Below are 17,551 nucleotides of genomic sequence, written 5' to 3'. Positions count from 1 at the left end.
TCGGGATGCGAGACATAGGTCGGAACACTGTCTATGACCTTCCAGAAAGTCTGAAAAAGCTCGACACACAGATCAAACACTCGAATCTCGCAATTTGTAAAGGTCCAGTGTGTTACAACTAGTGTCATTGAACAAAGGTTGAAAATATAGTGGTAGAATGACCACTTGAACCAGAAGGTATTGAATCTAGTGTCATTGAACATAGGTTGGAAATATAATGGTAGAACGACCATGTGGATATGAATGATTTGACCCTAGAAAGGTTGACAATATCAGGTAAAGACAATGTACCCTTGTGACCGTGAAAGAAGGAATTTTGGACTCCTAACAACCCGATGGCTAAGGATGGTCGACAATCTCGTCACCCAATACTAAGAGGATGGCGGTGCTCCGCTATATGCTAAAAGGATGGCGGTGCTCCGCTATATACTAAAAGGATGGCGGTGCTCTGCTTTATGCTAAAAGGAGGGCGGTGCTCTGTTGTCACGCCCCGGGGTCCCATTTTGGTTAAAAGTATAGCGGAAGTGCCCAAATTTTTTTTTTTTTTTTGAAAACCTGACCCTCAGGGTATGCCAGATCCGCCACAAATACAGGGGGTCCACTGTTCACACGGACAGAGTCTCCCCTGTATTTGCACGGCGTCGCACAAGTACAAGATACATAACAGGATACAACCACCAAATTGAATATATAAACATTCATACATTCATCCACTCATACACACAGATTCACATTCAGAGTTTAAACATAAATCCACAACTATTAGTTTAAAATATTTCCTACCCGAAAACTTGTTTTGAAATACTAAGTCATGAAAATCATGAGAAAACTCTTTTAAAAACTATTTCCCACACAGAAACTTTTTCCTTTTAAAACTCGCTACCACAAGGGGTAGAAACCATTTTCATTTCGCAAAAATCCCAAATTCATTATTACATTCATAAAGCCATATGAATTCAAAAGTAATATTCACTAAACCAAATGAACTGTCTAAGTCATTTATTCGAAGAAGTTGAGTTTGAGAAATTAAACCAAATGACAGGACGATGGCACTAATGATCGCTAGACTTGCGCCTCACGAACCATCCCACTAGGACCCGCGACGTCACCTGTAATGGAGGTGGGGGGTTAGAACATGTAAACATGTCTCCCCTCCCAATGGGTACCGCAAGCCGACGAGGGCGAGGGGTACTCACCAGTCAAGGAGGATAAACAACAATATGGGTAAGTGAAATACAGTAGCAACGATAATAAATGAACAGGATATATAAATGCACAGCTACCGCTACTGTATGTATGCATCAACTGACAACGAGTCCAAGATACCCAATCTAAACCTGCCCTATCGGTTCGCACTGCAAACCTCAGGCCTGATGCCACTGCCACTCTATCTGCATATGACCCAGTCTAGGTCGCAGGGCTCATGGATTGGCACACCCAACCACTTTTCTGGAAAAGAATACCCTCTTGCAGTGGATCAGACCGCTGGTGTTCGTGAAATGCGTACGAGTCTCGGGCGATCAATGCTGATATGCTCAATAGCCAACCATCGGCAACCAGTCGACAATCCTGCCCCTCAGGGCGTACCGACCGTATAGGTCACCAAATAGTCCAACAGACCAAGTAGGTCACGATAGTAAATGCAGTAAACCGACCCAATGGGTCACAAGTACAGGATATGAGAACCGACCAACAAGGTCACAGATATCACAAATAATCACGAAACTGCTCTACTCTAAACAAGATACAGGATATGCAGAACAAGTAAGTAGAGCAACAAGGAAACATAGTATAGGTGCTAGGCTCAACATAAAATCTACATGTGGAGTAATAACGGAAAAGCAAGGATAAGAAGATATCACCGAGCGTGCACCACTGTATCGACTTCGGATCGAAGTACCCACCTGTACGAAACTTGCACTTGTCTCTCGACTGCAAAGACGAAACAACCGGACCTACGAATGGTCCACCTGGTTAGAATCCAACCCATCAATATGTACCACTAACTCACAATCCCCACTCACGAACCTATGGGAATTGGTTTCCCAAAACTGATTTCCGAACACGCTGGAAGTCCCGAAAACCGCATCGGGACTCCGCCGGGACCCACGAATTGTCCCGGAACTCACCGACTCAAGTTACGAGTCGCCCGCTGCCACTAAACACATATTGTCGTGTGATTTGGCAGCAAGGACACTAACTCACTACGAAACGATTATCGTCGATAATTGTTCTGATCCGGGTTCCCGGAAGTGTCCAATTCGACACCGGAACCCACCGTCGCTCACCCGTCTTTTTCGAACCCTCGAAACGGCACGGGTGACAAGCCGACAAGGCTCAGTGATGACACAAATTATCACAAGGCACCATCCGAAGAATTCCGAACCGAAAATGTGTTCTGTCGGCAGATTTTGTCAAAAAATGCACCGGAAATCAACATTTGATTTCCGGAAAGGATTAGGTCCTTGGACAACTAGTCCAGAGGTTACCCGGTGCCCGCACATGCTGCCCACAGCGACCACAACTAGCAGAATTGCATAAAAGCCCTCTCGATTACATAAAATCATATTATTTTATGTGATTTTCGGGCTTTTATAGTCAGACAACGCAAACTGAGAATCTTTTAACCAAGTCGAGACACCTGCTGACAGGTCTCGGCATGCCGTAGGCCGTGCTCACACTTTGGAGCACTGCCGGCCACTGTGGCGAGCGCGCGAGCGACGCGAACTACAGCGAAACTGCGCGCATAGTATATAAAACGCGTCTAACACACAAACCAGGGCATCTCTGACCCTAACGGAGGTGAGCACGATGTTCAGCACGAAACAAAGATCATTGCGCTCACTTCCAAAGTTACCGGGGTGCTTTCGGATCGCCGGAAAGGCTACCGCAACCCCAAGACAGTGTGCAGATTAACATAAATAGGGCTTACCGGACTAGTGGGAGCACGGGCTGGTCGTCGTCGTCCGGACGGCGAGCGCTCTACCACGGGAGGGGTGCAGCCAATCAATGGGGCCTAGGGCACCTGCTGGCAGGCGGTGGGAGGCGGCCGGTGGCGCCGTGGCAGAGATCAAACCTGCAGCTTGCTCTCCGGTTCAATGGGTCCGCGGCGGCCAGGCGGCGGCCGGAGGAGCACAAGGTGACGGCGATCCGTCATCGGAGGCTGAAGGAGGACTGGTGCGCCCGACAGTGGGCGGCGGCGACGCGCGAAAACCTCGCGGGCTCAAACTCGGCCCGCCCAAAGTTTGGGCAGCCGCAGAGAGTGGGAGCGGCGGCCGGCGGCCTCGGGGGCGGCGGTGATAGCGCGTGAAGGTTCGCCGGAGACTCTAGAGGTCGGCACGACTGATCTAAGGTAGCAACGGTGCATGGGCCTCAAGCTTACCCTAGCCCGGTCTGGGCTGACCGCGGATGGCCAGAGGGAGCACGAGCGGCGCCGGCTGCGCGCGTGGATGGCGGGGGCCGGCTTGGACAACGCCGAAGGTGGAGACTCGGCCAGAGAACTAGAGCTCAAAGCAGTAGTGGTACACTGCGGTTGTGGGCAGAGATAGAAGAGGCAATGTAGAGAGAAGGAGTTGAGGGGAGGCCGAGGGGAGGTTTTCCGGCGGCCGGGGCGCGCACACGGCAAGGGCACAGTGGTGTAGTTGATGGCTAGGGTTAGCTGGCGAAGAGAGATGGCTAGGTCTAGGGTTTTGTGCAAAGAAACCCTAGTCCAAACCTTTTATACAAAGTATATTTTTGCGAAAAACCCACTCAAAGCTGATTATTTACAATCCAACCCCCTGCCAGCGCATGTATTTTGCACACCAGCCCCTTGACGTTCGAATTCGCGCAAAACAGCGCATAAAATATTGGGGTTTTCGCAATTTTTTCCGTTTTGCCAATTTTGACCTCTCAAATCTACCATTTCGTTTCGTCCGATTTGGTCGTCAATTTGCGACAAAACCAACCCTCATGCATTCTACCAACAATTACATACATACACACACACACACACACACACACACACACACACACACAGATATATATATATATATATATATATATATATATATATATATATATATATATATATATATATATATCTATTTGAATTCACAAATTTCAAATTTCAAATTCCCTTTTTATTGCTCCAAATCTTGGNATATATATATATATATATATATATATATATATATATATATATATATATATATATATATATATATATATATATATATCTATTTGAATTCACAAATTTCAAATTTCAAATTCCCTTTTTATTGCTCCAAATCTTGGATATTACATCCGCTTTATGCTAAAAGGATGGCGGTGCTCCGTTTTATACTAAAAGGATGGCGGTGCTCTCCTAATGATTGACTCAAGAGTGAGTCGGGTGGTATAGCTTGGCTAAGGTAAGAGGAACCTTAGAAGCGGTTTGGAAATTAGATGGATAGTGAAATGGAAAGTAGAAAAGGTAGATCTATTTACATGATTTTCATTATCGCATTTTCTTAAAGCATAAGCATGGGTGCTTTGTAATTTTGCATGTCGTATATGTTTATATATTGGACTAATCTGCTTATGTTGCCTCCTTTGGACCTACTGGGCCGAGCTCTTCCCTTTGATAGTCATACTCATGGGAACTATGTTTATAGTTCTCACCCCCATATTTTTCAGGTCCACACATGAGCGGCACGGCGGCTCGAGGAAAGGGTGTAGCTCGATAAATAGTGCCCTACCACTTTGTGACCAAAGATAGATATACCCTCGAACAGCGTAGCTCTAGGGTATAGAAAAGAACGAAAAGAAAATATAATAAAACCTGATTGTATTTGGAAAGGGAAAATGAAATATGTAAATTGAATGAGACGAATACCTGTAATAGCGTAGTTGTTTATGTTTATGATACTTTCCTTATACAATTTGCATATGAATTCTATTCCTGTTTGGAATATTTTGAATTGTACCGATTGTGACACTTTGGGCGGACAGGGAAAACTTTGTCTGTTTTGCAGGTCCGGCGCACACGCGTATGTGGGGCTCCTTCCTTCTATTTGGGGAAGGGACGGTGGTGGGGCATGACACTATTTGAATAAAAATTGCACTCTACAGCCTCCCTACAATAGAAGCCTACCGCCCCATCATCGCCTCAAAGCGGCCCATCCTCTCGTCTCTTCTCGGCCTCCTCCACGCTCTCGGAGGAGCACGAGGAGAAACATGAGGGGCGGCTTCGAGACGATGATGGGCGGTAGGCGTACATAGTGAGGAGGCTATAGAGTGCAATTTTTGCTCAAATAATGTAACTTTCATCCAAACAGTGCAACTTTTGTTTTAAAGGATATAATTTTCATCTCAAAGAGTACAAAGTCTTAAACAGTGCAATTTTCTTATGAAACAATGCCACTTTATCTTAGTAGTGCAACTTTATTTCTTAGTCCTTCTTCTCTGATTCTTGGTCTTTCTTGTAGTAGCGATGATACATAATAGTCTTTCAAGAAAAAAAAATTTTATTTTATTTTTATTTTATTTTTATTATGTTTTTTCTATCCTTTGCGTCTTTTTTCGTTCCTTGGAGAAGCATCGGCATGTCTTCTTCGTCACCCTCAAAAGCGATAGCAAGCACCACCTCGGCTACTACCTCATCACCGTCGTCCGCTCCGCTCTCACCCACACCCGCTCCGATTCCTCCTCCTTTGACGCCAACATTGCCGAAGGTGAAGGAAGAGGAGGCGGCATCACTCTCGTTACCGTCGTGAAGGGCCTCAGAGGCAGTGGAGGAGGCGATGAGAGTTAGAGAGAAAAAAAAAAGAACAAGAAGAAAAAAGGAAAAGAAAAAGGAATAAGGGTATTTTGGTCAGTTTTCTGAAATTCGGGTTGAATATGCAAAATCCAAAATAGTAGGCCGCTTTTGCAAAATCTTAAAACTAGTGGATTTTTTAATGCAACAAGGCCCATAAATAATCCTACCAAAAGCTTTTTTGGCCTATTGTCACGCCCCGGGATCCCTTTTTTTGTTTAAAAAAGATGCGGAAGGGTCCTTTTTTTGTTTAAAAAGGATGCGGAAGTGCCCAATTTTTTTTTTTTTTTGAAAGCCTTGACCCCAAGGGATGTCAGATCCGCCACAAATACAGGAAGCCCACTGTTCACACGAACAGAGTCTCCCCTGTATTTGCATGGCGTTGCACAAGTACAAGATACAACTACAAACATATGAACATTCATATACATTAACACATAACATTCCACATTCATTTCATCACCGATATACAAAAATCCATATCTATTAATTTAAAATATTTCCTACCCGGAAACCCATTTTGAAACACTAAGAATCATGAAAACCATGAAAACCTTTTTAAAACTGTTTCCCACACGGAAACCTTCTTCTTTAAAATGCTACCATGAGGGGTAGAAAACCGTTTTCATTTCATTAGAAAACCGTTTTCATTTCATAAGAACACCATAATTACTTTATTCATTTCACAAAACCACATGAATCCAATTAAAGTTGAACTAATTGAACCATAATATCTAAGTCATATCATCAGAAATAAGGAGTATAGCAACTAAACCAATCAAACCGGGTCGGAAGCTCTATCGACTGCTACGAACGCGTCTCACGCATTGTCCCGACTCGAACCAGCAACGTCACCTATAATAGGGGTGGGGGATGACAACATGTACACATGTCTCCCCTCCCAGTCGATACCGCAAGCCTACGAGGGCGAAGTGTACTCACCAGTCACGGAGAATAAACAAAGGCATGGGTAAGGATAATACAATAGCAACGATAATAAATGAACGAGATATGTATAAATGAACAACTACCGTTACTGTATGTATGCATCAACTAGACGACAAGTCCAAAATACCCAATCTGAAACTGCCCTATCGGTCCGTAGACCTCAGGCCTGTGCCACAACTGCTCTAACCTGTATATGACCCTAACATAAGCTCCTGGGTCTGAAAGGCAAATGACCCTAGCATAAAACTTCTGGGCTTGAAAGCATATAACCCTAGCATAAAGCTCCTGGGCTCACAGGCTGGCACTCCCAACTACTTTTCCAAAAAAGAACACTCTCTTGCGGTGGCCAAACCACTGGTGTTCGTGAAATGCGTACGAGCGGTGGCAATCGATGCTAATATGCTCAATAGCCAACCGTCGACAACTAACCGACAATCACCGCCCCTCGGGGCACACTGACCAATAGGTCATCGAACTGTAAGGAACACAAGTACCGACCACTCAGGTCAACTAGGATGGAACAACTCAACATCCTTTCGAAGATATGCAAGTATTGACCACTCAATGTAAACTAACATCTATATACACAAGAACCGACCAATAGGTCACAAGGATGTCACATCATATATCGGTATAATCCAGAACTAACCATCAGCCACTAGCCGACAATCCTACCCCTCAGGGTATACCGACCGTATAGGTCATCAAATAATCCAACCGACCAAGTAGGTCACGATAACAATGCAGTAAACCGACCGAATAGGTCACAGATACAAAATAAAAGAACCGACCAACAAGGTCACAATACCAGATGCAATATACTGACTGACTAGGTCACAATACCAGATGGAACACATTGACCGACTAGGTCACAAACCTCATATATAATCACAAGACCGCTCTACTTCTAAAATATGATACTAGGTATGCAACCAACTACGTAGAGCAACAAAGAGATATGGTATAGGTGCTAGGCTCAACATATAACATATAAGATAAACAATAAGGAAAGAGTGAAGGGAATGTCACCGAGTGTGCCCCACTATACCGACTTCGGGTCGAAGTACCCACCTGTACGTACGTAGCACTGATCTCCCGACTGCAGAAGAAAGTCAACCGGACCAACGAAGGGTCCACCGGGTTAGTATCCAACCCATAAACACGAACCGCTAACTCACAGTCCCCACCAATAAACCTACGGGAATCGGTTTTCCAAAACCGATTGCCGTAACACGCCGGAAGTCCCAAAAATCGCACTGGGACTCCGTCGGGACCCACGAACTGTCCCGGAACTCACCGACTCGCTCTACGAGTCACCCGCTGCCACTACAATCAACTATTCGTGTGACATGGCAGCAAACACACATCCTCATATCAAAATGATTATCGTCGGATAATCGTTCTGATCCGGGTTCCTGTAAATGTCAAATTCGACACCGGAACCCACCGTCGCTCACCCGTCATTTTCGAACCCTCGAAACGATGCGAGTGACCAACCAACAAGGCTCAGCGACTACACAATACACCATGAGGCACCGTCGGAAGAATTCCGAACCTAAATCGCGTTCCGTCGGCGAATTTCGCCGAAAAACTCACCGGAAATCAATATCTGATTTCCGAGAAAGCCTGGGGCCTTGGACAACCAGTCCAGAGGTCACCCGCTGCCCGCACATGCTGCCGACGACAACCACGCAATGTACAATTGCATAAAAACCCCTGTGACTACATAAAATCACATTATTTTATGTGATTTTCGAGGTTTTACAGCCCGTCAGCGCAAACCGAGGATTTTGAGACCAGGCCAAGACACCCGCTGCCAGGTATCAACGTGCCAGAGGTTGTGCTCACACTTCAGAGCACGGCCGGCCACTGTGGGGGGCGCGGATGCGACACAGAATTCAGCGAATATCGCACACAGCATGAAAAACATGCTTATCTCGCAAACCAAGGGCTCGCGGATCCCAATAAAGGTGATCACGATGATCAGCATTGATCCAGGATCATCGTGCTCACCTTCGGAAGCCTCGGGGTGGCCCCAGGTCACCGAAACAATGACCCGAACCGGAGACAATACGTAGAAACCATTAACTTAAGCTTACCGGAGCTAGGTGGAGCACGGGCGGCCAACGGCGGCCAGATGACGGGCGCGCCGGCAGGGGATGGGTGCGGCCGGCCAGTGGGGGCCAGGGTTCTTGTCAGCAGGCGACGGGAGGCTGCAGTGACGGCGGGCAACGATGCCCTAACCACATGGGATCAAGGTAGGCTTCGGCTAGTTCCGGCCGGCAAGGGCTCCGACCGCGAAGGCGCCGATGGCAGCCAAGTGTGCCCGACCCAGTGGAGGCGGCGCGCGGACCGGCTGGCGACGGAAGGCGGCGCCGGCAGCTCTGGAGCACCCCGAGCCCGCGCGGGCTCAGCTCAGGTTCAGCCGGTCAATGCGGCCACCGCGACGGCCAAGGAGCTGCGGGGCGACGGCGGGGGATCGCCTGAGGCCGGAGAAGTGCCGCGGGAGTGGCTCCGGGCTGTAGCAGCGTAGGGGAGGAGGTGCGAGCTCAGCTCGGACCGAACTCGTCCAGGGAGCCCCACAGGAGCTGCGACACGGTGGCGGCGCTCAGGGCAGCTGAGGCTGGCAGCGGAGGTCGCCGGGGCTCCGGGGGAGGACGGCTCAGCTGACCCAAGGTGGCGGCGGCAGCAAGAAGGGAATTGAAGCTCCTCGGCCAGAAATACCCAGATCCAGCCACAGCCTGCTATGGCAGCGGTGGCGGCGCTCGGGGGCGGCGGCGACCGACGAGGATGGTTGCCGGGATCAGGGTCTGCTGTCAGAAGTGGAGCCCGAGGGTCAGGGGCCTCCTTCGCAACAGCACTAGCAGAGACGAGAGGGGGGTGATGTTGGAAACAAAGGTAGAGAGGGAGAAGAAGCCTCTTCGACGGCCGGCGGCATGCGCAGGTGGCCGGGGCGCGCGCGGCTAGGGCAGAGGAAGGTGCTGAGGGTGGCAGGGAGGTCGCCTGAGGGAGGAAGACATCTAGGGTTAGGGTTTCCACTTGAAAACCCTAAATGCCATATATATACAATATAGTCACCTTGCAAAATAGTCCTCCGACACTCATTAATTTCATTTGAGTCCCTCACAGCGCGTGTAAAATGCACGTACACATCTCCACGTCCGATCTCACGCCATTCGGTACATAAAATATAGGGGGCTTCGCGTGAAATACGAAAATAATCTATTTGACCCTTCCTCAATATATGCGTGATATCTGGCGATCCGCTTGTCAGATTTTCGAACTGCGCCAATGCGTTCAACACAACCGGGGCATCGAACTCACGATTTTGTTTTGCCTGATATGGTCGCCGATTTGCAACGAAACCCATCCTCTCTTTAATTTTTTTGAATTTCCTACCACTAGTAGGTATCTGAAACATCCCTCACCCTACTCTAGGTCACATGCACAGAGCACGAGGAGTTTTATAATGCAGAACAGCAAAGAACGAAAACCCTCTTTTCGATAAAACCCCTTTTTCTCGAAAACCATGCATCAAAATCCAAATCCGTCAGTGCCATTGGGTTCAGGACAGTTGAACCATTGGAAACGAGCTATTGGATCACTATAAACGGAGTCCAATACGCACCAGAAGCTATCTCCACTTATTGGCTTCTCCGAAAAATCGGAGTTACTATTCACTTTAAGTGATTAGTAAAGATCGCATAACTTCTCCATCCTAACTCGTTTTCTCCTGAAACTTGATGAGTGCTTATATAATTAAATTACACACATAAACATCATTAACAGAGAGTTTAACTACACAGTCAAATTCTCAGTCCTTACACCTATTTTCAAAATAAAATTTAAAATCCTTATCTTCAAGTGACGTGACGAGATACAATCCAATTTGGGACTTAGATGAGGTAATCTAAATACAAGATTTTTATGTAAAAAAAACATTATGAAGAAATATATTGAAATTTTTTTCAGCAATACATAATAACAAACTGAAATTATCTCTAATATCAACAAATCCATATTCTCTATTTTAATTAGGTTTAATAGCAAAATCTGGACTGATCTCTAATATATATATGTGTATATAGAGAGAGAGAGGGAGAGTAGGGCTTGTGTGTGCTATTAGGAGCACGGAGGCCTCCGTTCTCCTAAGCCGTTTTCGATGATGAAGCTTTCGAATTGACGATCAGCTCCGGAAGAAGCAAAGTTACCACTTCATCATAGGTCAATCAACCTAAAAGGAACTTCCAACCTTAAGAGTTCACCAAATGTGAGGGTGTGACCCTATTCTCTTTATTTGTTAATTTTTTGCATAGCCTGATAACCATCCTAGATAAACTGCTATACTAGCTAAATAGCCAAAACAAGTGCATTCTTCATTGTCTCTGCTACCAAAAGACTAGTACAAACCCCCTAACTTTGAGGATATAGATACAGAGAGATGATGAGGAAAGCGGAGATAGTACTGAAAGTTAAAAATGCTTATCTAACTTTTACTTCTTTTAGATGGTATCTGCCATGGTCAGAAGTCTGAGAAGCCTTAATTATTATTAGTTTCAGGATTTAGCATTAGAACTTGGTAACAAGTTATGAGGCCTTACAAGCAGAGGAAAAGTAAACAGTTACAATTCATAATCCAACTCCCTAAAAAAAAAAGATATTATCCATTAAATAGCAGATCATCTAGTAGATCATAGTTAATAAAACATTTCGTACAGTATTGGAACCCTCCATCAGTAGAACGTGTTGTAATTAGCAGCAGATCTTCACTTTATTATTTCCAGGTTCTAGAATGCTTATGTTTGAAAGTTCAAATGGTAAACCTGAAAAACACAACATTCTAGCATTGTAACTAAGTATCTTGGGCAATTTGTTTTTCTAAGTGTGTAACCTCATCATGAACTCCAGTGTCTCACCCTGACCATTAAAGTGTTGTCCTGTCCTCGCCATTGCACTCTCCTTCTCTACTGCTAATATGGTATCCAAGGTCGTTTTACAAAGAACTACAAAGCAAAGTTACCAGGCCGTTTAATTGATTTGCACTTTTAGCAAGTCGGGAGAGGTGAAGGACGGCACCTGTCGGGGGGTTTAATTGATTTGCACTTTTGGCCGTTTAATTGATTTTTTTGGGAGGGGTGAAGGACGGCACCTGTCGGGGGTGGTGGTAGATGTATGGACGAGGAGGGTTTCCTTGGCCGTGCGGATGAGGTGGTGGTGGTAGATCTGGTGGGCGGTGCAAAGCTCGCGCGGACAAGGTGCGGCGCAAAGCTCACGCGGGTCCGAGCTCAGGAAGGAGGAGGAGGGGGAATGCGCGCGGGTCCCCACTCGGGAAGGAGGAGGAGGGGGAGTGCGNTTCCTTGGCCGCTGCGGCGGATGGTCGGCGGCGCAAAGCTCACGCGGGGAAAGAGCGGCGCAAAGCTCACGCGGGTCCGAGCTCAGGAAGGAGGAGGAGGGGGAATGCGCGCGGGTCCCCACTCGGGAAGGAGGAGGAGGGGGAGTGCGGGCCCCCCTGCTGCTTCTTCGCTTGTGGTGGTTGGGGGCGGTATGGCGAGGCGAAGGGGCGAGGCGGAGAAGGGAAGTGTTGGATCTGAGCTGGGTTAGGAATGGCAAAAGATGGCTCTGATAAAGAAAGGACAAGGAAAAAAAAAAAGAAAACGGGACTGCAACGTTAGAAGCAGTCCATTACAACTTTCCTCCATCAGATCTGGCACAAATCTCAGCGCAGATCTGATGGTGGAGAGTTTATGAGTAGTGCAGCTGCTATACTGAGAATTTGACAGTATTGTTAGACTCTCTATTGACGATATTTTTGTGTGTAATTTAATTACAAAAGCACTCATCAAGTTTCGGGATAAAACGAGTTAGAACGAAAATTTTACGCGATTTTTACTTTTCACTTAAAATGAATAGTAACTCAGTTTTTCGGAGAGGCCACAGTGTAAAGTTGGCTTCTAGCACGTATCAGACTCCGTTCATAGCGATCCAATAGCTCGTTTTGAATGGTTCGGCTATTCTGGAAACTATGGCGCTTATGGATTTTAGGTTTGACGCACGGATTTCGAGAAAATTGAAAATACATGTATTATATGTATTTGTGTGTAGTTTCGCCATTTGGAGAGAGGACGGGTTTCGTCGCGAATCTGTAACCAAACGAGGGAAAACAAAATCGTAGATTTGATATCTCTGTCGTGCTGATCGCATTGGTGCAATCCGTTCGCAAACTTGACGGACGGATCTGCCGATATCGCGCGTTGATCGAGGAGGGGTCTTAATTGGCAAAACCGTATTTTTGCGAAAAGCGTAATATTTTATATACCGTTTCGTGTGAAATCGCATGTGGGGGTGTACGCGCGTTTTACTCGCGTTGTGAGGGACTCAATGTTAAATATTGAGTTTAGAGGGACTTTGGCACAAATTGGAGCCTATATGTATATAGCCTTCTAGGGTTTTACCATGGAACCGTAACCCTAGATTAGCCACAGCGACCCTAGCCACCTCCCTTGCCCCCTGACCTAGCTGCGCGCTTCTCGGCCACCGCCGACCAAGCCCCGGCCGGCAGCCACAACCTCAGCAAGTTTCTTCTTTCTTTTCTTCGCTTACACCATCCATCTCCTTGTTTTCTTTGTCCAAGGGTGGTGCTAAGCACTCCCCTCCCTCAGGCCCCTCTCCGGCACCTCCCCCGAAGCCCCGGCGTCCCTCCCCGTCTACTGCCACCACCCCTGAGCGCCGCCGCGCTGTAGCCGCCTACAGCAGCTAGGCCGAGCCCAGGCCGAGGTAAGCTTGCTGCTTCTCCCCCGCGCCGCCGCCCCCCTGGGCCAACCCTGTGGCATCCCTCCGACCTTAGGCAGTCGATCGCCGCCGCCTCGAGCCGCCCCGAGCACCGTCGCCGGCCTGCCCTAGCTCCCACTGCTCCGGTAAGCCTTGTAGTGCTATTTTTGTTGCTGTTGCTCGTTTGCGCACGCTTTTCCAGTGATTCGAGGTTGTCCCGATGCCTCCAGAGGTGAGCACAGTGATCGCTGGTCAGTACCGATCACAGTGCTTACCTCACTTTGGATCAGCGGATACCGAAACAATATTTTCGGCGCAGTTTTCCCTAAGAGCGCGCTATTCGCTGAAAGTTCAGGACGTCCCTACGCCTCCCACAGTGAGCTGTTGTGCTCTAGATCATGAGTACGGCCTCCGGCACATCGAGACCTNCGTTGCACTCTGGATCAGGAGCACGGCCTCCGGCACATCGAGATCTATCAGTACGTGTCTCGGCGGACCTTGGAAGTCCTCGGTTTGTGAGAACGAGCCACAAAATCACCTTATTTATAAAAAATAATGGGATTTTATGTAAATAGAGGAACTTTTTTGCAATTGTGCACCTTGTGGCTACTGTGGGCAGTATGTATGTGCATGTGGTGACCTCTGGACTGATTGTCTAAGGTCCGATAGCCTTCGTGGAAATCGAAAGTCGATTTAGGTGCGTTTTTCGGCGAAATTCACCGGCGGACGCAGTTTTGGTTCGGATTTCTTCCGACATTGTTTGTTTGCCCTGAGATTTGTCGCTAAGCCTTGTCGGCTGGTCACCATCGTCTATCGTGAGTTCGAAGATGACGGGTGAACGACGGTGGGTTCCGGTGTCGAAATAGACACTTCCGGGAACCCGGATCCGAATAATTATCCGTCGATAATTGTCAGTCTGCGTTACCTTGTGTTTGCTGCCAAGACATCCAAATCGATGTGTTTTGTGGCAGCTGGTGACTCGTGGCACGAGTCGGTGTGTTTCGGGACATTTAGTCGGTCCCGACAGTGTCCCGGTGTGGTTTTCGGGACTTCCGGCGAGTTTCGGTGATCGGTTTTGGGAAACCGATTTCGGGGAATTGTGTGAGATTTGTGAACCATGTATTCTGGATTCGTGGGTTAGTTACTGACCCGGTGGATCTTCGTAGGTCCGGTTGACTCGTTGCGTACCCAGGTTTTCGGCGCGTTTGTGACAGGTGGGTGCTTCGAGCTGGTAGTCGGTGAGATCGTTTCACCTTCTTCTGTTCTTCTATTTCAGCATTGTAGTCTCTACATGTCAGTTGTTTGGTTATCGTTCATTTATCTATACCCTTATTGATTGCATGTTGTTAGTTGTTGATAGACATGTAGAGCAGGCTTGCATATATATTGTATCTCTGTGGACCTTGAGTCCAGGCAACACATCGACTCCTTTGTCGTGTGTTTCGATCTAGTTGATCATGGTTCGACGTTGTACGCCCTTGTATCTAGCTTCGGCCAAGGCACCGGCTTCAGCCGACTTTCGCATTGAGCATATCAGCATGACTTAGTCACAGCACTTGGGAGTATTCATGACACCAGGTCGGTTTGGCCACCGATCGGAGGTGTACTTATCCGGATGGATCGTCCAGTGGGCGGATGAATCAGGTCGGTGCGAGTTTGTGACAGGCAGCTCTTGAGGTCTGCGAACCAATATAGCAGGCACCAGATTGGGTACAGTTTTGGTTTGGTTACCTTGAGGCATGCTCGGCATTATTTTTCATACAGTAGCAGTCATTATTACTTGCTTCTTATCATATCTGCTATAGCTACTGTAGTTCTCTTTTGTATCATAGCACTTGTACTTTGTTTACCTTACCTCCTTTGGTTTTCGGTGATTACGACTTGCCTTCGTGGCTCTGTCGTACCCATTGGGAAACCTTGATTGCGGTTTCTCAACCCCCATTTCCCCAGGTGACTCAGGTGAGGAGTTGGCTTTTGGGCGCGACGGGAGAACATACTAGCTAGACTGCAGTAGCAACCGTCACCCGGGTTATCTTTATTTCTGCTTCTAGTCATTTAAATAAATGGTTCAGTTAGATGATCACTATGAATGTTTGGTTATTGGTGGATTGGTTTGAGTTGTTTTACTATGATGCTTGCAATTGGAGTTTATGGATCTGTGGTTTTGGTTTTATGGATAATTGATTCTCGGAATTATGTATTTTCACATTGTGGTTTTCTACCCCTCAAGGTAGTTGGCTTTCAAAATGAAGTTTTCGTGTGGGAAATAGTTTTAAAAAGGTTTCTTAATGGTTTTTGTAAATGATTGAATTATGAGTTTAAAAACAAAGTTTCCAGGTGAGGAGCATTTTTAAATAGGATAATGCTTATACTGTGCATCGCATCATCCAGCGCCTAAGGAGTGTTTAGAGGCATGCATCATTTCTAAGGATTGCTAGCTGTATGGAAATGTATGGCATGAATTGATTATGGATTGGTAAATGTAGGTTGTGATTGAGATCCTGATGTTGTTGTCGGTACGTCGTGCAAATACAAAGGAGACTCGGTACGAGTGGACAGAGGAATTTTGTATTTGTGGCGGGTCTGTACGTCACGTGGGCCAGATTGCATTCAAAAAAAAAAAGGAATGGCACGTTTTTCGCAACTCTGATTTCTAAAATAGTAATCATTATAAAAAGACTTTTAAAATCGACCCCGAGGCGTGACAGATTAAGATGGTATCAGAGCGTGAAACAACTACAACTGCATTTACAAGTTTTCTAACTGAATCACTGGTTAGGTTGACTCATAGAAAGACCTAAGACATGTAGGCACACGAGTGCGGGGTATTCGAGATTTAATCTCGAGGTATATCGAGCTAGGAGGCTCGAAGGTTTATTTGTGTTTGTTACCTCGTGTTTCTTGTGCTGCAGGGTATGACATGTACTCGTTTTGGGTGTTAGGAGTGGGGGCTGTGAGTAGACTAGTTCTGAGCAGTGAGATGTCGACAAGCTACTTTTGCTATTGTGATCGCCCCACCTCCAGCACAGGACATGGAAGCTTTTGTGGGTCAATCCACAGGCATACAGGGTGCACTCTTCTAAGTTATGTCGGATGGTCTTGTCGATGGAAATATCAAGGCAGATGTTTCAACTTTTTGTTGGTTTCTTTGTTATTGTGGTGTGTATCGGATCTGACTAATGTACAGTCTTGATGTCAGATCTCTGTTGGTGCACTCTAGTGTAGTATAGGGTTATTGGTTGGCTTGGTTCTTGTGTCACGTCTCCAACTTGTGTTGGCGATGGATCTGCGGGTATTTCACCTTCCTTTTGATAAGTACGTTAGCTGTAGACAACGTAGTGTTGAAAGTTCGGACGAGATACCCTACCCTTTTTGGGGAATACCTGGATTGGATCGGTGTTTTATCTTGTAAGATTATCTCTTGGAAAGTCTTGTGGTGAGGCGACGGTCATCTTGACCATTTAGTGAGCCTGGAGGTTGGCTCAGAAGTCGCAGCTTGTGATATTGTACAAGGTATACGTTGTAGTTTATCGTGGATACCTTGGATTGGATTGTTGTTTGGTCACTTGGTGAAAGGCATGTTGGAGTCTCGATGAGACGGACATTTAGTGTTGCTAGGAGCATCGATCGCTAGGGTCCCTTAGGGATGACAGCGATAGGGTCTCGTAGAGACAGATGTTGGGCATCACTGGTTGTTTTGATCGCATGTTGCGAGTGGCAACTCTGTTCACCTAATGACGGAGATGCATTGGTTTTATGCTGATTGTTTGTACCCGAATGAGTGTTGAGCATGCTAAATTGTCGACTCAACTGGTACTACCAACCTTAGACCTTTTTGGTCTAGGCGGCAGATTAGGTCTTGGACCTAAGTGGGTCGAGTTTCATCGGTGGGATCCGATGGTTAAGATTTGGCTTTGTCTGGTTATAGTTCGAACCGTTGGGAGGTTGTAGCCTCCGAGGTGAGTGTTGGTACTCTGGTTTAGGAGCTTTCCTTCCATACCACAATAGCTATGCTTGGTGCATTAGTGGTGTGTTATCCGAAATTTTTTCAGTGGTGTA

At 46.7% G+C, this 17,551-nt stretch overlaps 1 protein-coding gene across 1 annotated transcript in view; it reads left to right on the top strand.

Moving 5' to 3' along the window:
- The window catches only part of LOC109711661 (mRNA cap guanine-N7 methyltransferase 2), a 75,248-nt gene continuing 69,593 nt past the window's right edge, over positions 11,897-17,551 (top strand). Inside the window, exons 1-3 of the mRNA XM_020234811.1 lie at positions 11,897-12,320; positions 16,405-16,445; positions 16,553-16,651. Of these exons, the coding sequence (XP_020090400.1) occupies positions 11,897-12,320; positions 16,405-16,445; positions 16,553-16,651 (564 nt within the window). The remainder of the gene's footprint in view (positions 12,321-16,404; positions 16,446-16,552; positions 16,652-17,551) is intronic.

The sequence above is a fragment of the Ananas comosus genome, linkage group 6 (assembly GCF_001540865.1).
Source record: "Ananas comosus cultivar F153 linkage group 6, ASM154086v1, whole genome shotgun sequence".
NCBI lineage: Eukaryota > Viridiplantae > Streptophyta > Magnoliopsida > Poales > Bromeliaceae > Ananas > Ananas comosus.
Note: the sequence above shows the minus strand (reverse complement) of the source record. Positions and strands in the feature narration are given on the sequence as shown.